A 20,685-nucleotide genomic window follows, 5' to 3' on the forward strand; every position below is an offset into this window, starting at 1 on the left:
GGATTGATGCTGTGTCGAAGACTCAAGCTTGACATTCATAAGAATACACATTAATGAACTTCGTTGTTTGAAGTCTCATGGTCGATATTAATGTTGCAGGACCAAATACTTCTTTAAACTGCTTATCAAGCGGTGGGCAATAGACTATCAACCGTCGCGTGCAATGGTTGGCCTCGGCTGGGAAGCCCCAGCCAATGGCTACAATCAGGTATCGCTACTTCCTGCTGCCTGCGGTGCCTTCCCCTAGCGGCAACCAAATGCGGGGAAAGCTCTTCCAAGCTGTCCACCTGATCTTGCGCAGTGTCACTCTCATAGAGCACGTGCTCAGCTGTTGACATTGTCTCAGTGTGGCTGATCTTCCGTTATCTTTGGCTATTGAAGCACGACGGTCTAATCACGCAGGCCTTCGTAGCCGAAGAACATCTCATGTCTCGGGTTGAAACTCGCGAGCTTCGTGCACCAAGTAGCGTCAGTTGGTGGAGTCATACAGCGATGCGGCTTAGCTGGGGAAGTGTGGCTGTGTTGCTAGCGCTAATCATGTCTCCAAGTTACGCCTACCCTAGAGTCTGACACTGTAGCCGGTGTCACAAAGAGCTCAATGTGCGTAGACTGTAGGATAGGGACATGTTCTGAACCTTGGGAGTGTGGCTCTGTACAGTGATCTGAAGAAGTCTTCGGTCATTTACGAGTTTATCTCTCTGCATAATACCTGGCATTCGTTTAGCCTGCGACAAGGTAATCAACCATCGTGAGACACACATCACGTGCTGGCCAATGGTCTTGAATGCTTACACTTCTACCAACCCATCTCAGCATATTCACCGAGATACCGCAGACTGTCAAATTTATTACCATAGACTTCATTGCGCATGGCGAAAGTACCTATCCACACGTTGCACAACTATGAGGGTAAGCACTGTAATAAGGTGCAGGTGCTCTTCGCAAGTTTTGGAGACAGCGGGGCAGTCAAAGTGGAGGGTGGCCGTGCCGTCACCAACAACCAAGCCACGCAGCCTCGAATCTGACTTGGAGCTTCATGCTCACGCCAGCGGTTTCCAACTGTATAGACACGAGACGGCGTCAAGAATTTGTGCTTCTCAAGACATCGTAGAGCAGCTGCTACGTGAACCACGACCTTCGAACGCAGAAACACGAGAATTCCCCTTCGCACATCCCGCCTACACGACACCTATCAATCGAAACGACTGCTCGACATCCTTCCCAGCGTATACGTCCAATGCTTGCTCTGATAACGTACACCTCGGACCCTTGAAGGGCGCCTGAGATATCCGGGTTCTCTGGTTCGAGGCGCAAGGCGCCATGTCCGCCCTTCCTCGTCGGTATCGGTCGTCCACCTCGGCCTCGAATCCCCCGATCAGCAAGGCACTTGAGATTCTTAGGGGTCAGGTCGACGATATTGCCAAGGACTCTTTGACGCGCAAGGACGATGGGTACCCTGAACAAACCAAATTGGTAAAAGGGTTAAAAAACATAGCCCAGCATGTATCCACTGCTGGCACAACGGCCCAAGATGACTTCCGTCATGCACAAGGATTCGAGCGCGTTCTTGACGTGCTGCGGGCTTATGCAGGCTACTACAACCCAGACAAGAGGACAGAAACAGAAGTTCTCGCTCTTTTGAGGCTCCTCAAAACTGCTCTAGACGTCTTGGCGGCCGGACTTCGAAATCATGCTGGTAATAAGCGATTCTTTCGATACAGGGTTGAGGGTGGCGGGTGGGAGTCCTTGGAACAAGCCATCGCAAGCATTGGTCTCGGTGGCGCCGAAGCAGATTCCTGGGTTATGTGCCAGCTCTTCGGTAAACTCCTCGCGTTCTGTCTGGATGACGAGGCCATTGATTTGCTCTGCCACTCGATCGCAAAGGCACTCCGTCCCGATGCCGCGTCTCAGGCGGACGAAGGCAGCGAAGAATGGGAGCTGTGTTTAGTCAGATCGGTCGACGATATCAACCCGAGTGTGCGTGAGCTTGTTAATGCCAAGGCTATCATCCGCCACCCAGAGATCCTCAGATCGCTGGTCAGTTTCTGGTCAGCTCTCCCGCACACCCCTGATTCTGAACCGTCGGCTGGTTCCCTGTTAGTCTTGGAGACGATTTCATGTGCTGCCTCCCAATCGATACACAATCGTGCCGCCATACACTCCACAGGTGTCCTGTCGCAATTCCTGAGGGCTGCTTTTGGCGTTGAGCGGACTCTTTCCTCGATGGAACATCAAAAGGTCCTTGAGATATGCCGTCTTCTGATGTATCTCGGAGTCAATCAACCGGCAGACACGCAATTTTTGCTTACAGCCCCTGGCACGGACGCCTCAGAATTCTGTCTTGATATGACCACGCGACACTCGGGGCCGCCATTCTTTCAGTTCGACCTGTCACTCCATGGATACTCCTCGCTTGAGTTACCTAGTTTGGGACGCTCGTTCCCGCCTCAGACAGCTGCTGGTTACACTTTCACAGCCTGGGTTCGGATCGACAGCTACGATCCTAGTGCCCATACCACCTTGTTCGGCGTATTTGACGCAACACAAACATGCTTCTTGCTGATGTATCTCGAGAAGGACTCTGGCAATTTTATCCTCCAAACTTCGGTGACTTCCAACAAGCCGAGCGTGAGGTTCAAGTCAGTGTCTTTCAAGGAGAACAAATGGTACCATATTGCCATTGTGCACCGTCGGCCGAGGACCATGTCTTCGAGCAAAGCCTCGCTCTATGTTGATGGCGAGTTCGCAGAGCAGCTCCGTTGCAACTACCCAGCCACGCCGCCCCTTTCTCATGGCGAGCAGAGCTTTGCCTCGTTCAACTCTACACAAAACAAGACCAACCCAGTCCAAGCTTTCCTCGGCACACCTCGCGAGCTGTCGATGAAGGTCGGTCCAGGACTAATCTCGTCAAGGTGGTCACTAGCATCTGCTCATCTCTTCGAGGATGCCCTGAGTGATGACTACCTCGCCGTTCACTATGGACTTGGCCCTCGCTATCAGGGAAATTTCCAGGATAGCTTGGGCGGATTTCAAACATATGAAGCATCAGCTACGCTGGGGCTGCGTAACGAGATTGTGCATCATGGGGCGAATGAAAATTCGGACATTCTGAGGGCAGTGCGGGAGAAGGCGAGCACATTGCTTCCAGAAGCAAAGATACTTCTCAGCATTCTCCCTCACGCAACATTTCAAACTAATGTGCAATACATGAACACTGGATTGTTGCGATCTTTACCTCGAATGGCGGCGCGAAGCTTGTTTCGAGCGTCGAATCAGGAGGGCTCTGCACTCGCCATCAATTCTGCAGTCCCTTTTGTCACGGATGCCGTATTCAAAGTTCAAGGGCTTGCTTCTTTTCGCGGTAGTCCTGTTGTCACCGTGCCTTCATACATGGATGAGAACCTTTGGCGCTTGGCAGGTTTCACACCTTTGGCATTGAAGCTGCTCGAGCGCGCCTCCACGGTCGAGGAGACCGTACGGGCTTTGGAAATGATGTTCTACTGTATCTCCAAGAGCTGGCGCAATAGTGAGGCCATGGAACGCGACACAGGTTACGGCATACTCAGCATGATTCTGCGCTTCAAGCTTGGTCATGGTGGCTGGGCAAGCAATGATGGACCCGTGCAAAAGTTGTCTATCTCCAACCAGGAGAGAGACAGCTTGGCTTTCAGGACCCTGAGCCTGGTATTGGAGTTTGTTGGCTACAATCACGCATCGCCCATTGAATCCTTCATCATCAACCCGCTTGCCTATCGAATACTCCTCATTGACCTGGATATCTGGCGCAAATCGGCACCAAGGATTCAAGAAATGTATTACAAGCAATTTGTAACGTTTGCGGTTTCTACCAAATACCACGAGTTCAACCGTAGGAGATTGGTTCGCATGAGTGAGTCACGCCTCAACTAAATGCGTACTAGTCCTGCTAATCTTGAAGGGATCGTGAAGAGGTTGCTCGACGCCGTCAAAGGGGAGTTAGTTGCGGAAGAGGTCACCCCTCATTTCATGGAAGCGTTTGAGGTGCTCGTCAAAACCAACTTGAGCCAAGAAGTAATGCGATCACTGGCACTCTTCATCACCTACGCATTCCACTCGCCTTCTGCTTCGGTGCCGCGCACACCACGACCAGTGTCCGCGACGTCAAGAGCAGGCACACCTCTTTCGGCGAGGAGACCGGTGGTTGATCTGCTGACTGGCAATACACCTGTGAATGGAGTGAAGTATCTACCGAAAAAAGCCCTTGGAATCAAGATCCTGGTGATGTACTCAGGGATACTGTGCGAAAAGGGCAATCTCAATCACGTCAAGAAGTTTGCACGGACTGTCACAAACAAGGTATGTTACAAAATCCTATGCTAGACTTGTTTAGCTAATTTCACAAGTGGCTGTTGTATCTCCTGGCCGAGAACGACGTGGAGATAGTGACTCACGGATGCAAGATCCTGGCGCGACTCTTGGTGGCCCATGGCTCCTCGTATACTAACAAATTTGCGAACAAGAGTGGAGGGTTCACCATCATGGCCAGCCGACTGCGGAAGTTTTGGGATGTTCCTACTTTATGGCCAGTATGCCTTAGCATCCTGTTTGGCTACGACGTTGCTGAGATCAATTTCGGAAGGGACTTTGACTTTTCCGGACTCGTCGACATCTTCGGAAAGCGGAAAGTCGCGTATCCGGAGGCTTTGCATATAATCACATCTTTGCTGCAGAACGGCTTCAAAGAGGTCATGAGGCATCAGGATGACTCGAACTCGCCTGCACGAGGGTCTGGTCCTGAAAGCTCCACGACCATGACATCTCAGTCCGAAGGGCGGCCGAGGGCTCGATCAATGGATCTGGCAGAAACTCTGCGAAGTCGATTGAATTTCTCTGGAGAGCGGGAAAGAGTATTAGGGCATGTTACGGTCCTCCAGACGATGCTTGGCTTTCTCTCCGACTTGCATGCGAGATCCTCAGAATTCAGGGACTTTGCCCTCAATTCTGACTGGACTAGACTGCTCCTTGCCACGTTATATCCGGTTGTCGTGAGCGCCGATGCTGTCGCGCCTCATCTTGAACTTCAGTCGGGTTCCTCCGCGCTCAACTTCGCCGGAGATGATGTGATCATCCGCCCATTTGGTGGAGGCACAGCTTCGGTGCCCGTCGTTAGGACAAGCAGTGTTAGTGCGGACGCATTCACGCCGCCACAGCCACTGTCGATCAAACGAACAGCACTGCGTCGAGCTTCATCCTTTGTCTTGCTGACTTCACAGAAGGACCAGTCTGATTTATCTAGTACCAGCTCAACCGTCTTGTCGGCCAAGGCGTCGATGGGCAAAACAAACGAGCTTTTGGAAGGCTTTCTGGATCTAGTGATCAAGGTGTTCATGGATCAAATGATCGCAAGGAAGGAGTTCCCTGGCTTCGGACTTTTCACCAAGGTTCCTCCTGGCTTCCAAGAGCATCAAGCATTTTTTGAATCCTTTGTGTTGCAGCGCATGGTCGCCGAGGTAACAGCCTACATCAAGGCGAAAGACAAAGCGGTCTGCGAGCCCCGGATCATCACCAACATCGCTCGTTTCTCCCATCACTTGTCGGAAGCAATCTTTGAGGGCTGGTTTCTGCATGGAGCCGAGGTAATGGTCGACTTCAGTGGCTTTGTCCTGGAGTTTCTGCAACGACCTGATGTGGAGAAGCTCAAGAGCGTTCGCCTTTGCAGCCAGGCCGTTTCTATGATCCGCGGCTGCTTGCTCAGAGTTATCTTGCTTCGATTATCCGACATGGACCACGAGGAGACCAGTGAAGTTGAAGCCAAGGCTTTTACTGACAAAATGGCCTACTGGCAGATGTCAATTCTGGCATGCTTCAACTCAGACGATGACTACCTTAGGCTGGTGTGGTATCAGCTGTACACTAAACTAGTCGTCGACAAAGCAGCTCTGCGCCACAGTGCCGCCCATTTCATGCGTGTCATCCTTGTCCAGAAGCCAGAGGAGTCGTATCTGCTCCTGCGTTCGAGTCTGCAAACCGACCATCGTGGCCTTGTCAACGATTTCCTGAAGCTCACTGAAGTGGACGACGAAACGTTTGTCGAATGGGTGGATCAGCATCGCCAACTTTTGGACAGCTTGTTCTTCGGCAGCATGGCGAAGACATGGGAGGAATTCGTCACGATCGAGAATACGAAGACTACGGAAACAGCTAAGGTGCGCCTTGCTAAGCGTAAGGATAGGCTCAGGATGTGGCAAGCAGAAAACGAAGCGACCGACAAGATTCTGTTCAACCACCAAATCGGAAATAGCGCATGGATGAAGAGCATCTTCAACTCCGAGCACTTCAAATACCAGCGTCTCGTTCAAGACCAGCAGGACGACTTGGCATACATAATTCCGGTCTGGCGCAAAATGGAAAGGGACTTGAGAAGGCCCGGCGCAGTGTTCAGCGAGGCTCGTCCAACAAGATGGAAGCTCGACCGAACCGAAGGGCGAAACAGGATGAGGCTGAGGCTGCTTCCCGACTACTCCACGAACGAGGACAAGATGCAGCCCAAACGAAAGGGCACAGCTACGCCGCAGCCTGTAACGCAACTCAACACGAGCACCGACCAGGCCGCCTCAGTCGCAGCCTCTTCCAAAAAGAGAACATCACCTAAATCGAAGGCAGCGGACGATGATGCCGGAGAAGAGGTCGAAGATTCAACAGGCACCGGCCTGGTGCCAGAAGACGATTTCGAGATGGTAGACGACCCTAACGACCCCAATGACGAGGACAGCTTTGAGGACAAGAATCGCAAAGTCATGCGTCGGCTCGAGCACGGTGACCAGGTGCAAGCGGCTTACAACGTGTCGCGAATCACCGGTCTCGAGGCATGCGAGGGCATCCTCATCATCGGCAAAGACGCCTTGTACATTATGGACAATGTATTTCAATGTGCCAATGGTGATATCGTGAACGTGTGGCAAGCACCGCCGGAAGAGCGCGACCCCTTTACGCAAGTTGTCACCGGGGCGAAGACCATGGAGAAACGCCAGATTGCTGGCAATCGGGAGCAAGAATCTAGGCACTGGCGTTGGCATGATGTTATCAGCATCTCCAAGCGTCGGTTCCTGTTCCGGGACGTGGCCATTGAGATCTTCTTCACAGACGGCCGTAGCTACCTCCTCACGCAGATCAACCCTACGGTCAGGGACGAGCTGTTTTTGAAGATGATGAACAAGGCTCCTCACACGAGCACGGCTAGCGCGCTTCCTAACCCTGAGGATGCTTGGAGACTTGAAGTCCTCAAAGTTGTGGATGAGTCTCCAGCTGGACTTGGCTCACGGTTGGGCACCCTCTTCAACGCAGCTCCGTGGACACCGATCATGAAGAAATGGCAAAGGGGCGAGGTCTCAAATTTCCATTACCTGATGATGGTGAACACGTTGGCTGGGAGGACCTTCAACGACTTGACGCAGTATCCCGTGTTCCCCTGGATCATTGCAGATTATACGAGCGAGGACCTCGACCTGGAAGACCCAACCACTTTCAGGGATCTTTCCAAGCCGATGGGCGCGCAGACGCAGAGCAGGGTGCCGGGCTTCATCGAGACTTACAGCGCTCTGAAGGACATTGGACAGGAGCCCTTTCATTACGGGACGCATTACTCCTCCGCGATGATCGTATCGTCCTACCTCATCCGCCTGCCGCCATTTGTGCAGTCCTATTTGCTGGTGCAGGGCGACAGCTTCGACCATGCCGACCGATTGTTCCAGTCCATACCAGATGCTTGGGACTCTGCCTCGCGGAAGAACAAGGCTGACGTGCGCGAGCTGACGCCGGAATTCTTCTGTCTGCCTGAGTTTCTCACGAACATAAATGACTACGATTTTGGTCGCCGGCAGAGCACAGGTGCGAAGGTAGACAATGTCGTCTTACCACCGTGGGCCAAGGGCGATCCCAAGATCTTCATCGCCAAGCATCGCGAGGCCCTAGAAAGCCCCTATGTCAGCGAGAATCTGCACCACTGGATCGATCTTGTGTTCGGGTTCAAGCAGCTTGGGGAAGCGGCCGTTGAGAACCTCAACGTGTTCCACCACCTTTCATACTCAGGCTCCAGCGACCTTGATCGCATGACTGATGTGAACGAGCGCGCCATCACAGCGGGTGTTATTCACAACTTTGGCCAAACACCTCACCAAGTGTTTACCAAACCTCATCCAGCACGAGAGAACGTGCGCTGCATGATCCGCAGGTTGGACACCTCGGTATTCTCACTGCGGTGTTTGCCCAACCCTTTGCTAGAGAGCAGGGAAAGAGTCGCTTCATTGACTTATGCTCCTAAGTTGGATCGTCTGCTCTGCGCGTCGCCTTTCCGACTCAACCTTCCCCCGTGGGACAAGTATCTCGAATGGGGCTTTGCCGACAACAGTGTGCGGTTCTTCCACGGAGACAACCGGAAGCTGGCAGGCCTATTTGAGAACCTGCATATTGGACAGATCTCATGTGCCACGTTCGCTGACTCCAAGACACTGATCACCGCAGGCGAAGACTGTGTCATCTCAGTTTATTCGGTGCAGACCACACCCAACAAGCCTGTCGACATCACACCACGCTCGAGTCTATTTGGCCACAAGACGCCTGTTACAATGCTCGCCGTGAGCAAGGTATTCAGCACCTTTGTTTCCGTATCTGCAGATGGCCAAGCCATGCTGTGGGATCTCAATCAGCTTGCCTTCATCCGGAAGCTGCCCTTTGTGCGGGCCGTCGAGGACGCCAAGATCAACAACGTCACTGGCGAAATCATGCTTTGCTCGGGGCCAAATGTCTTGCTGTACACGCTGAATGGATCGTTAATACTGGACATGAACGTGTGCACAGACCCAGAGGACTACGTTCACTCATGTGCCTTTTACGAGGGCGCTGGCAATGAGTGGTTGGAAGACCAACTCGTGTTCACCGGTCACCGCAAAGGCCGAGTCAACATTTGGCGCAAAAGCATCAAAGGCGGCAAATGGACGCTCGAGTTCTTGCGCCGCCTGGATCATGTGGATCCCAAGAGCGACAAAGGGGGCAGCACAGAGGCTGGCATCACTTGTATCAGCCCGATGCCTACGTGTGTTTACACTGGTGACGACGATGGGCGTGTGGTAGGTATCCCTGATCCGAGTATGGAGATCCGAGCTGACGCTAGGCAGTACGAATGGAACTTCGCAGGTCGGGACAGATAGAGCCTCCGCCGATCGAAGAAGAGTCGCATTGCTACCAACCCACCAGCATGACCCGTGCATAGATGGAAAAATCAATATAGAAAGGACAGCGGGCGTTTCGAGGGTTGAACTTGCAATTGGTGGTAGCAGACATTGTCATTTCAGCAAGCCAAGCGTGAATGAACGAAAATACCACATTGTCGAATTGAGTGCCGGCGTCTCCTGCTTCTCAACCTGAAAGAACGCGCTATATGTACAAGTGCCCATTGCCCTCAAGTTCGGTTATTCGTCATCGTAGCCAGTCAGTTGTTTTCGTGGCCCGGATGGGACTGTGGCGCGTTAGCATCATCGCACCTCGTCTCGGCGTGTCGCATTAGATCTTACCGGGGTATGTGTTGGGGATAGCAGGAGGATCGGGGTCGTTGAGGACGTTGTAGCGTAGCGAGCGGATAGGGTAAATCATGACGGGACCAATGCCGCCGATGATGACGGACCAGAAGAGGGCGGGCTTCTCAACGGCTGCCCAGCGGCAGTAGCGGAAGGGTGTAGACCAGAAATGGGGCGCGGACGACATGGTGCTACGATATATGTTAGTGGGCGTGAGCTCAAGGGCGGGGAAGAGGCAATGCGCACACAATTGGAGGTTTGAGGCTGATTGTTGACCTTGCGATGGCGTCTGGCTAGGTTTCGTGGTGTTGAGGTATCCGAAGCCCGGAGCAAGATTATCCGATTCCGATGAGCCCCCACGTCGCAGCTTGCTAGTGCCGCCGCGCCAGCCTGTGTGGGGAGCAAGTTGCAGGGTACCAGCGAGGCTACGTATCCCAAATCTAGGCACGGAAGCTCAGCGCGAGCTCCAATTCCCACTTCACCAACGACTCATCACATACAATCAGCACAATGCGGTCGCTACTAAGCCTCGCCGTGCTGGCGGCTGCGTCGGTGGTGTCGGCTGTAAGCGTCACGGGCAACCGATTGCTTGTTGTGTTGGACGATGTTGCCGAGAAAGAGAGCTACAGCAAGCTCTTTGGAAGTCTGGCTGGTAGTGGTGAGTGCTCACAAGTGTTGTGCCGCCATTCGACGATTGCTTACGGAACTGTGCAGATCGAGGCTTCGATATTACATATGACACACCTCGCAGCGAAGACCTTCAACTGTTCCACTTGGGCGAGCGAACGTACGACCACATCGTTTTCCTGCCTACAAAGGTCAAGGCTCTTGGGCCAAAGTTGACGCCCCAAATCCTCCTCGACTTTGTCAATGCGGCAGGAAATATCATGGTCGCATTGTCTGCGACAGCACCGGCCTCGACATCGACAGTTGCCTTCCTCGCTGAGCTTGGCATCTCACTGCCCCAGGAACGGACTGGACTCGTTGTAGATCACTTCAACTACGATACTGTCTCTGCGAGCGAAAAGCACGATACGCTTGTACTGCACAACTCCAAGCCTGTGAGGGGTGACATGTCGGACGTTTTCTCCCTGCGCGATGATGAGGTTCTAGCCTTGCCACACACAGTTGGGCATACTCTTGGCGCTGGAGAGCTGCTCACTCCTATCCTCCGCGCGCCCTCTACCGCCTACAGCTACAACCCCAAGGAGCAGACCGAAGTTGTAGACCCAGACGACTTGTTTGCTGTAGGACAGCAGCTCGCGCTTGCGTCTGCTTTCCAGGCGCGCAACTCGGCTCGCGTGACGGTTCTCGGGTCCGCTGAGATGCTCCAGGACAAGTGGCTCGACGCCAAGGTTGCCCTTGAGGGAGGCAGCAAGGTCTCTACAAAGAATGCGGCATTCGCCAAGACATTGACTGGATGGACATTTCAAGAGCTGGGCGTGCTCAGGGTCGATGAAATCGAGCACCGTCTCAAGGACAGCAACGAGACCAACCCGGAAATCTACCGCATCAAGAACGAAGTGCACTACCAGATTTCTCTATCAGAATACCGTTGGGATGCCTGGGTGCCCTTCAACGCCAACCCCAATGACCCCCCGCAGCTCGAGGTCAGCATGCTGTCACCCTTCCATCGTCTTAACCTCGCGCAGGAAGAGTACTCTGCGACCGATGGGGCCTGCACCTACAGCACAGATCTCATCTTGCCTGACCAGCACGGCATCTTCAATCTCAGGGTCAACTACAAACGCCCTTTCTACACGTACATTGATGAGAAGCGCACGGTCAGTGTCCGCCACATGGCTCACGATGAGTGGCCAAGGAGCTTTGTCATCTCGGGCGCGTGGCCCTGGATCTCTGGCATTGGTGCGACGGTCAGTGGGTTTGTGATGTTCTGCGCAATTTGGGTGTATAGCAAGCCTGCGCCTCCACTGGTGAAAAAGACGCAATAAGGAAAGATAGGATGGCCCTTTTTTGAGCGGTTCGGGCAAGCTTTAGAGAGGGTTCTGAATGACTGTAACATCATCTGGACAAATTGAGCTTAGGCTGGCCCAGTCGAGGTTTACTATGCTCTACGCGCTCACTCTCATTCTCATCGGCATGGCGCGTCGAGACACCCGCAACTGGCCTCGGATATCGGCACGTGACATGGCGCCATGCGCCGACCTCGCCGATTGTCCGTCCGCCTTAGAAATCGACTTGATGATGAACTGCTATAGAAACGTCTGCCAATTCATTCGATTTTATGTTCTGTATTTTTGTTTCCGAAGCGCCTACAACCATACGCATACCAGTCACTCTCAATAGATACCCATGAGGAGTTCCACGCGGACGCTGCTGCGGCAGCTCAAACCACGAAACAATGCGCTCACATCAGCATTTTCACTCACCACCGCACGATGCATACACTCTCCTCCGCCGCGGAAATCATCTTCCAATCCAGCGATGGCATTTCCCTGCCTAGATGCGCTCGAGTCCAGGTCTCAGACCCTTCTCTCGGACAGGAGCTCACCCTCGGGGCCAGAGCCATCCTACACAGTCGGCGAGACGCAGAAGTATACGTGTGAAGAGCCTCTCCTGCTGGACTGGGGAGGTGTCCTTCCCTCGTTCGACATTGCCTACGAGACATGGGGCACGCTAAACAAGGACAAGTCCAACGTCATTCTATTGCACACCGGCCTGTCAGCCAGCTCCCACGCCCACTCCACCGAAGCAAACCCCAGCCCAGGATGGTGGGAGAAGTTTATAGGCCCAGGAGGACCAGTCGACACGGACAAACACTTTGTCATCTGCACGAATGTCATCGGAGGCTGTTATGGCTCGACGGGACCGGGGAGCGTCGATCCCGCCAACGGAGAGCGCTACGCCACGCGCTTCCCCATCCTCACCATGGACGACATGGTGCGCGCCCAATTTCGCCTCCTCGACCATCTCGGCGTTGAGAAGCTCTACGCCAGCGTGGGTTCTAGCATGGGAGGCATGCAGTCTCTCGCCACCGGCGCGCTGTTCCCCGAGAGAGTCGGCCGGATCGTCAGCATCTCCGGCTGTGCGCGCAGTCACCCCTACTCCATTGCCATGCGCCACACCCAGCGCCAGGTGCTCATGATGGACCCCAACTGGAACCGTGGCTTTTACTATGACAGTCGCGTCCCTCCGCATGCTGGGATGAAGCTGGCTCGCGAGATTGCGACGGTGACGTACCGGTCTGGACCAGAGTGGGAGCAGCGCTTTGGACGACGGAGAGCGGACAGCAGCAAGCCGCCTGCGCTGTGTCCCGACTTCTTGGTCGAGACCTACTTGGATCACGCAGGAGAGAAGTGGTGTCTGACATACGACCCCAATTCACTGCTGTACGTCAGCAAGGCCATGGACTTGTTCGATCTTGGCGTGGAGCACCGAAGAGCCACGCTGAGCCGCAGGCGCGAACGGCAGGAGGCGATGCAAAAGGGCGACTCGGAAGCAGTGGCCGCGCCGGCGGCGTGCACGTTGACGCTACCGGAAACACCGTACGAGGAGCAGCCAGAGTCGCAAGTTGATACTACGGAACCCTCAGTCCCCGGCTCGTCAAGACCTCCAGAGGACCTGGTCCAGGGCTTGAAGCCGCTACGTGACATTCCGACGCTGGTCATGGGCGTGGCAAGCGACATTCTTTTCCCAGCGTGGCAACAGCGCGAGGTCGCTGAAGCCTTGCGTCTCAGTGGGAACCGCAACGTCACACACATGGAGCTGAGCGAGGAGATGAGTCTTTTTGGGCATGACACATTCTTATTGGACCTCAAGCATGTCGGCGGAAATATCAGACTCTTCCTAGGCTAACCCCAGGTACAAGCAGTTGGTGGTCCGATGTAAAATAAAAAGGGAAATTATAGACATGAATGATGGAAATGATGAAACCACTCCTCGCTACCCAAAAACAAGATAAAAACAGGACCGTGCCTGAACGCTAAATGAATCGGGGAGAGAATTCAGAGAATTCCGCCGCGATAGGAGACTTCATGCTCCCGTTGGGTGTGTTCCCTTTGGAGGGAGGCAGCGTGATGGGGGCTGGCCTTGGAGGAGCCTTTGTGGCCTCGACCCGTCGAGGGCTATCGGCGCCCACGCGAACACCGAACTCACTCAATGTAGGCGAGATGAGTGGCCTGGCCACATGTTCTTCTGATGGGGGATCATCAAACGTCTTGGCTAGGTTCTCGCTCAATGATTCTTCAAGGGAGCTGAATGTCGGACTGGGCAACCGGGGGGCTGCCAAGAATGGCGCTCCCCCTTCTTTGGAGGCCCAGGGGCTGATATCACTATCAAGATGCGAAGCCCTCGACAGTGCGGGTGTCAGTGGTGCAGGCATAGCTGAGAGGTGTTTCTCTGCGCGTTCTGCCCAGGCAGGCGTCAAAGTGACACCCTCATCCTCACGCGGAGGTCGAGGTGGTGCTGCCATAGCCGGAACAGGTACTGGCGCTGGCGCAATCGGCGGCGATCCAGGTCCCGGGCGTCTGCCGCGTGGCAAGCCCTTGTTCACGGGGAAGTCGCCCTCAGCGGGCTGTCTGGCTCGCAGAGGACTTTGGGAGCGACCATTCGCATGGAGCGTGGGAGGTGGCGCGTGGTCAAAGAGCTCAGACGTTGGGCTAGCTATAGAGCTGATAGACCCTGGTTTTCGTCCTCGAGGCAGTCCCTGGTGAACCGGGAAATCCCCTTCTATGGCTGCCTTTGATCGAAGCGGGCTTGGTGATCGTCGGTCTGGGTTCAGCTTGGGAGGTGGCGCCTCCTTGACCAGACGTGCCGAGTCGGATGAGTGTACTGAGCAAATGCTGGGCCGAGCAGACATTGGAGGCGGTGCGCGCAAGGCTGTTGGTGTGCTGGGCCCACGTGTGTCGGAATCGCCTCGTGGACGCGCAGGCTTGGTCAGAGACTCAATAGAAGGCGTCAGGGACAAAGTGCTGTCAGATCGTTTAGCTTCATGTGCCGGTGGCTGCGGGAAGATGCTGTCGTTCGATTCGGTCATAGACAGCCCATCGTCTTGATCCACTGCACCCTCAATGGTCATCGCTTCGCTCATCCCACGCTCCCTCGCGTTTTTGCGGTCCAGGGGACGGTCCGCCGGCCTGTCGCTGAAAGGCGAGCTGAGTCTCTGCCTGTCTATCGGGCTCTCAGTTCGGTCGCTGGTATTTGTCGGAGAGATGGGTCGTTCCGTTGGCAAAGGAATAGATGTGTCCACAGCGGGAGCACCAAAGTTGAAGGCAGAAAAGTTGCCTTCAAACCCTTCCGTCTGCCTCCGCTTCTTGATCTCAGCCTTCTCCTCGTCTGTACGGCTCTTGGTAACACGCCGCATAGAGATATTATCATTGCTTTGTTTGGAGATACTGCGTCGACGTGGTGAGTGGAAGGACATGGTATCACGCTTGGCTAAAGCGTTGAGAACGACAGGGCTCTCTAACCCCCCCTCATTGGTCGCCAGCTGCAAATTCGGCTCAGCCGTGTTTACGCGGCGAAGTGCGCTCAGAGCTGTTGGCTTGGCGCCCTTGGGCTCGGTGCTCACGCGACTCAACGGATCTGGATCCTCGCTCTTGATGGACGGCGGGGGTGACGGGTATCCATTGGGCCCAACACTCGCCATACCACGGCTTTTCTCATAACCTTGGGATCCAACGTCAAAGTCGGAGTGACGGGGCGGACGCTTCGCCGTAGGGCCAGCCGATGTATGTGGCCTTTGCGGCGCATCCTTATCACCCTTCCCAAAATGCAAGCCCAGAGGATTCGCCCAATCCTTCTTCATGGAGTTGGCCGTACCTGGGCGCGCGGGCGTACCGGGTACGGAAAAGTCGCCATCCAAGGGCAGCGATATAGGTGGACCAATCGGGCCCGATATCACTGGCCTTTTCCCCTTCAGATTGGAGCTGGACGAAGCCTGTCGCAAACTGGCAGCACTTGGTTGTCTCACAGATGGAGGGGCGAGGTCGACCATGGACGATGTTGCTTGGGCATTAGCAAATGGCGCGCGAAAGAGCATTGTGCTTCGTATCGAATGGCCGGTGCCAGGTCGCGATGACGGACGTTGGGGAGCAGCGATGTCATTGCCAAAAGACTGGTCGGAGCCGAAGCTCTCCTTTTGCCCTTTCTTCCATTTCTTTGCTGACTTTTCGGCCTCTTTTTGCTTGTCCCTACATCATTGTCAGCTATGATCCACTCTGCGCAGGCAATACACACTGTAGCTTCTTCTTGTCGCCCCCGAAACGAAGCCCGAAGAAGGAAACCATTGTGGTGGATCGCGTCCGAGAATTAGGGTATAGGTATGGTTTGATGGTCCACGCGCGAGGCGCCAGCAACGCAGCAAGACTGAAGATTAATACTTTTGAGGACACAAAAACAAGACGCCAAAGATTGCAATTGCGCCCACCCGCACACACGCGAAGAGGCGTTCGCTGTCGCTTTAGCTGCCTCCCACACTCCTGTGAGGAACTCAGGGGTTCGTTCCACGGGTCGGCCTTTGGACGTACGTGGGGCTGGTTGGTGGTGGGTGGAACAGCGGCGGGCGTGCGGGTACCTGCACGGTTGACAGGGTGCAGGACTAACGACAGAGAGAATGAACTGCCGTAGTCGGTGACATTTCCTGTGCTCTTCTCTTGTTCAAGGAACGGACGTGTCGATGAGACACTGCTCGAGGCGCTTGGGAGGGGAAGATACTCGTGCCAGGAAGACTGGAGGTTCTGGCAAGTGATTAATCGAGACCAGACGCGCTGGAGGGAAGGAGCGCTGCTGGCGCAACGAGAAACGCCAAGACGCATGAATCGACATCGCAATTTGGCGCTCGAACCAACTGTTGCTTCACACACACCCGAATGTGGAGCGATCGGCACGGTTTCATGTCACCCAACACACTGAACTCGATTGAAAGGGACATAGCGTTTGTGCGTGGGAGCTTACGTGCAGCAACGAATCGCGCTAATTAGTCTACGGTCGACGGGTTGACGAGACCGACTGAGCCCACTCGTCTGTGATCTCATGGCGCGTTAGCGAGTATGTAGGTGTAAATGAAGTACAGACACGTGACGGCAAAAGTGTTCTACCAAAGGTCCAAAGGTCCATAAGGATCCGGCAGACCGCAATGAGGTCCTGCAGGACGCGGGCGCAACCATTACACATGGTTTTGACTCAGGAGTTGGGACCCCCTTAGACACCTGCCCACGCTCGGTCATGGTTCATGTCTCGCTGCGGCACGTAACCGGCGCATATGCGGCCTAGCTTGGCTTCCACACAGGTCTCGTGCGCAGTAACACTTTGAGGGCAGCACAGCACGTTCCGAATTTGTGTCGCCCATGGAGCTGATGCGGGTGCAACTCTTCCTGCCCGCGCAGTCGCGGCGCCATCGGAGAACTAGTACCGCCGTGGCTACGACAATGTTCAGCAAAGTCGAGGAATCAACTCTTGCGAGCCTCGGCCAGGATGGCGTAAGTTGGTCGGCTCTAATGTATGATCTTGGCGTCCCGTGCATTCGGCTCAACGCCATTGCCAGTCCAGCAACCATATATGAGGTGCCCAAGACAGGCTGGACGAACGTAGAGGGAAGAGGTACAAAATCGTCCGCCATCAAATCTGTTCGAGAAGCTTGCGACGCCTCCTCTCGAGGAGCTCCTCCTGCACCTCTTCCAAGGTCGGTAGCTCCCAGCCTCGTCCGTCGCCTGCATCGCCCGGTAGCGATGTCCAACCTTCCGGGGCGTCTTGCGCACCTGTCTCCAACAGATGCGTGACCATCTGCTTCTCTTTCTCCGCCTCGTACTTGAGCAGGTCGTCATCCTCCTCATCTGGCGCGTAGCCGTAGTATGCCGCGTCGACCAGCCTGCGCAGGTCTTTGCTCTCCTCCAACGGCTTCTCTTTGTGCTTGGACATGGCGGCCTCAAACAGCTCCTTAACCCCAGGGAGCTCGCGGGCTCGACCAAAATATTTGTATCCCTTTCCTCCTCCTGGAATCTCCCTGCCTTCTTCGTCATAGATCTTGCCACCTCCTCGCATGTAGTTCGGCCCTCCTAGATTCCGGATCTGTACCTCCCACATGTGCTTTTCCTTCATCAGCTTGTTGAGCTCGTCGTTGATGTCGCGGATCTGGTAGTCGCTGAGAGACGACTCCTGTATGCGTGACATTTTGCGCGAGATCTCCTTCACCACCTGGCCTCTCCATTTCTCGGCAGCCGGTATTGACTCGACTTCGGTGATCATCTTGGGGCGACGAGTGCGGCCAATGTCAATCACGCCCATGTCGGCCGCTTGCGCTTCGCGGAAGCGAAACAGCATCGACTGCGCTTTCTCTGAGTTACGAGCCTGTCAATTTCATTAGCGGATGAACAGACCTTGAAACAAATAGCACTCACCATGATTTCTGCAGACAGACGACTCTCTGTTTACGAATAGGTATATCTTCTGGCTTTGGGTCGGGTTCGATATGGATGTCGAGTTTTGGTTGCAAGGCGGCTGGATGGACATTGAATTTCAACAACTGTGCACGAGCCACATTACGCCCCGTCATCAGCCACAATACCCTGAGAATACGGGCCACCAACGCGTCTCCAAATCGCGTGGCAATTCTCAGTTCATTCTGACCTCTCCAAGTTACGCCTTGGAGATTTGTCGATTTCAAGAGTATCCGCTCGCTTTCACTACACAATCTGGATGAGTCTAATTTCTGAACGAAATAGAGTCAAGTGACTCTCATGCACTACCTTACGACCTTGCCGCACTCCCTCGATTAGGGTGTTGTCCCTGCCACGAGGTGCTGACGCAACACCGAAAGGTCACGTATGCTGGCTGGAGAAGCTCAAGTGAGATAATTTGGCGTTTGCCAGAGCACAATCAGGACATAGCAAAGTCACCAAGGCGAACTCCGACCGACATACACTCATTGCCACGACTACGACAGACCAGCGCCGACCCTCATTGCAATGATGATAACTGTGCACCATACGCGAACCGGCAACGAGCAAAACCTGCCCGAGCGGCTGGGTCTTGCATGCCCGGATGGTGAGCGTCTTCACACAAAGAACGGAAATCTGAGCAACGTTAGCCTCCTTGCCCTCCAAAATACCTTCTCGTTTCCTTCTTGCTGCGTCTCGACTCGAGCTCGCTGCACTATAGCCATGATGACCGACAACCTTCCCTTTCGAGAAGCATGTCACCTCTCCAGTCGCTCACCCCGACTTCACCGAGGGACGCTAATGAACCAAGTCATATAGTTTTCAATCGGAATGGCTGAGCTCGTCAGGGCGTTGGCAGGCAGGATTGGGGAGGATTTGGAAGGCAAGGCAGACGCATATCAGAACCCGGTGATGACCATGGACCAAAAAGCCAAATTTGCAGGCAGCAGCAGTTGCGATACGTTCCTTCGCGCGTTGTCAGTGAGAACACAAGAGAGCTAATCTGAGGGTTGATACGTCTGCTGGGCAACACGGGGGTATATTGGACTTGCACAGAACAATATTGAATGACAAGTAGTATTTTCCATTGGGAGCAACATCAGGCATCTCACCATGCTCTAAAATTGATTTCTCTACCTGGATGCCGTCGGGGTTAGAATGGGGTCAAATAGCCCCACGTCATGTCGGCGGCGATCCTCACTCCTCAGTCTCGACTCTCATGCTTCACGTGTAAAGGGTGTCGTCACCAGCCACGTTGGACCTTGTTCACGGTAACCTGCAGGCTCCCATCATCACCTGTATCACGAAACCCCTCCTGGCTTAAATCCCACATTTCACCTCATCATCTCGCATCCACTTACTTGCTTGCTGCATGATGTCTTTTCTGATCAACAACTTGATTCAACCTCTTCACAGTCTAGTGTTTGGCGAAGCTATGGCGGCGCCCTCGCCACGCGCTGGCACACGCGATGAGAATGGCCTTTACGAGCCCACACCTACAGACATCCTCGTCGTGCGTGCGATGCTTGTCAAAGCGATGCGACTTCCTCCAGACATTGTCGATGCCGTGTTTGACTTTGCCGAGTACTGGGCTCATTCATCCAACTACATTGACTACATCGAGGAGCACAAAAGTCCACTCAGGATCCTAGGGGGCAGCGCTTCGGAAACCCGTTTCTTGGTATGTCCTCTGTGCTCGAAATCAATGAGTACCTGCTGACCATCAGCTTCGTTCGTTCCCCGTTGGCTTCACATCCCTTGATGACCGGCAAAGCCTCGCGGACACCCTCACCTACGACATGAACGAGGCCACTCCTCAACCCCTGAATCGTGAACATGATCCGCAATTCTTTGAATCCCTTTTGAATCACCCTACGCCCAAGCTTGCACGCCCAGTCCGCAAGGTTGTGTTCACTGTCAAGATGAAGGACCAGGGCTGGGTCGGCGGCCGACAAAATGAGAGAGGGGCCTTCAACGGGTCGTGGACATGGATCGAGGCTGGCCTCGAGCGGTTTGAAAGCGAGCAGGAATGCGACGAGAACTGCGTCGCCGATGCACGGTACAACTCGGCAAGCTCAACAGCGCATGCGCTGCCACTCTGTGCCTTGCGGAGCATCTATCCCGAAGCCAAACCAACACGCGAGGAAGGCAAATTCAACTACCAGCACGAACTCGCCGCAGATCAGGAGAGGGAGATTCAGCGGAACAGACTTGCCACAAGGGAGTGGCTCAACAAGACTATCACCTGGCGCTGGACAGACAGCGTAGACCCTGAATCTGAGTGTGGCGAACAGCTCTTCCAAGAGGGTCGTGGCAGAGGGAGTGCAACGGGCGAGTTCGTGCGAAACCTAAAGCTAGGCGATGTCATTACAATTTGGGGCAAAGCCAGGTTTCGAGGATGGGTTCTCAATCTTGAGAAGGTCAAAGTCGACGTGTACTGGGCCGTTTGAGCAACTGATGAGCCGTTGCTGAGGCCTCTAGGGTAGGGCACAGATTATTAAACTAGTTAGTTATCCGTAGTTAGGTCTGATGCACCCTGCTGTACTTGTCGCGGATTCTCTCTCGAAGCATTGAAACTGTTTTGTCGCAAGTTTCTCCCGCTCTGCTTTTCAACTAGCATGGAGTCGGGTTCAAGTATAATGTCGTGCCACAGCCCCGATCCATTACTCTTCATACGAGCGACACTACGAATGACGTCATCACATCCAGAAGACGATGTCGCGTACTGATCCCCTTCG

General features: G+C 54.3%; 6 protein-coding genes across 6 annotated transcripts; 3 read left to right on the forward strand and 3 right to left on the reverse strand.

The window, feature by feature from the left end:
* Window positions 1-1,320: 1,320 nt before the first annotated feature.
* Window positions 1,321-9,185, forward strand: J7T54_005119 (Beige protein-like protein; the record flags this gene model as incomplete). The annotated part of the gene is made up of 4 exons (XM_051505859.1): window positions 1,321-2,037; window positions 2,575-3,889; window positions 3,938-4,335; window positions 4,383-9,185. 4 exons carry the CDS (start codon window positions 1,321-1,323, stop codon window positions 9,183-9,185), a joined length of 7,233 nt encoding a protein of 2,410 aa, XP_051362765.1.
* A 261-nt stretch (window positions 9,186-9,446) lies between these two features.
* Window positions 9,447-9,738, reverse strand: J7T54_005120 (NADH-ubiquinone oxidoreductase 9.5 kDa subunit-like protein; the record flags this gene model as incomplete). Its single annotated transcript, XM_051505860.1, has 2 exons — window positions 9,447-9,493; window positions 9,549-9,738. 2 exons carry the CDS (start codon window positions 9,736-9,738, stop codon window positions 9,447-9,449), a joined length of 237 nt encoding a protein of 78 aa, XP_051362766.1.
* A 323-nt stretch (window positions 9,739-10,061) lies between these two features.
* On the forward strand, window positions 10,062-13,367 carry J7T54_005121 (homoserine o-acetyltransferase; the record flags this gene model as incomplete). Its single annotated transcript, XM_051505861.1, has 4 exons — window positions 10,062-10,209; window positions 10,266-11,433; window positions 11,597-11,727; window positions 12,016-13,367. The coding sequence occupies 4 exons, from the start codon at window positions 10,062-10,064 to the stop codon at window positions 13,365-13,367; spliced, it is 2,799 nt and encodes a 932-aa protein (XP_051362767.1).
* A 127-nt stretch (window positions 13,368-13,494) lies between these two features.
* J7T54_005122 (uncharacterized protein) lies at window positions 13,495-15,799 on the reverse strand (the record flags this gene model as incomplete). The annotated part of the gene is made up of 3 exons (XM_051505862.1): window positions 13,495-15,332; window positions 15,471-15,703; window positions 15,750-15,799. The coding sequence occupies 3 exons, from the start codon at window positions 15,797-15,799 to the stop codon at window positions 13,495-13,497; spliced, it is 2,121 nt and encodes a 706-aa protein (XP_051362768.1).
* A 1,330-nt stretch (window positions 15,800-17,129) lies between these two features.
* Window positions 17,130-17,831, reverse strand: J7T54_005123 (uncharacterized protein; the record flags this gene model as incomplete). Its single annotated transcript, XM_051505863.1, has 1 exon — window positions 17,130-17,831. One exon carries the CDS (start codon window positions 17,829-17,831, stop codon window positions 17,130-17,132), a length of 702 nt encoding a protein of 233 aa, XP_051362769.1.
* A 1,551-nt stretch (window positions 17,832-19,382) lies between these two features.
* Window positions 19,383-20,397, forward strand: J7T54_005124 (uncharacterized protein; the record flags this gene model as incomplete). Its single annotated transcript, XM_051505864.1, has 2 exons — window positions 19,383-19,628; window positions 19,675-20,397. 2 exons carry the CDS (start codon window positions 19,383-19,385, stop codon window positions 20,395-20,397), a joined length of 969 nt encoding a protein of 322 aa, XP_051362770.1.
* Window positions 20,398-20,685: the final 288 nt, after the last annotated feature.

The sequence above is a fragment of the Emericellopsis cladophorae genome (genome assembly GCF_022114955.1).
Source record: "Emericellopsis cladophorae strain MUM 19.33 chromosome Unknown NODE_17_length_331089_cov_116_747350, whole genome shotgun sequence".
Classification (NCBI taxonomy): Eukaryota; Fungi; Ascomycota; class Sordariomycetes; order Hypocreales; family Bionectriaceae; genus Emericellopsis; species Emericellopsis cladophorae.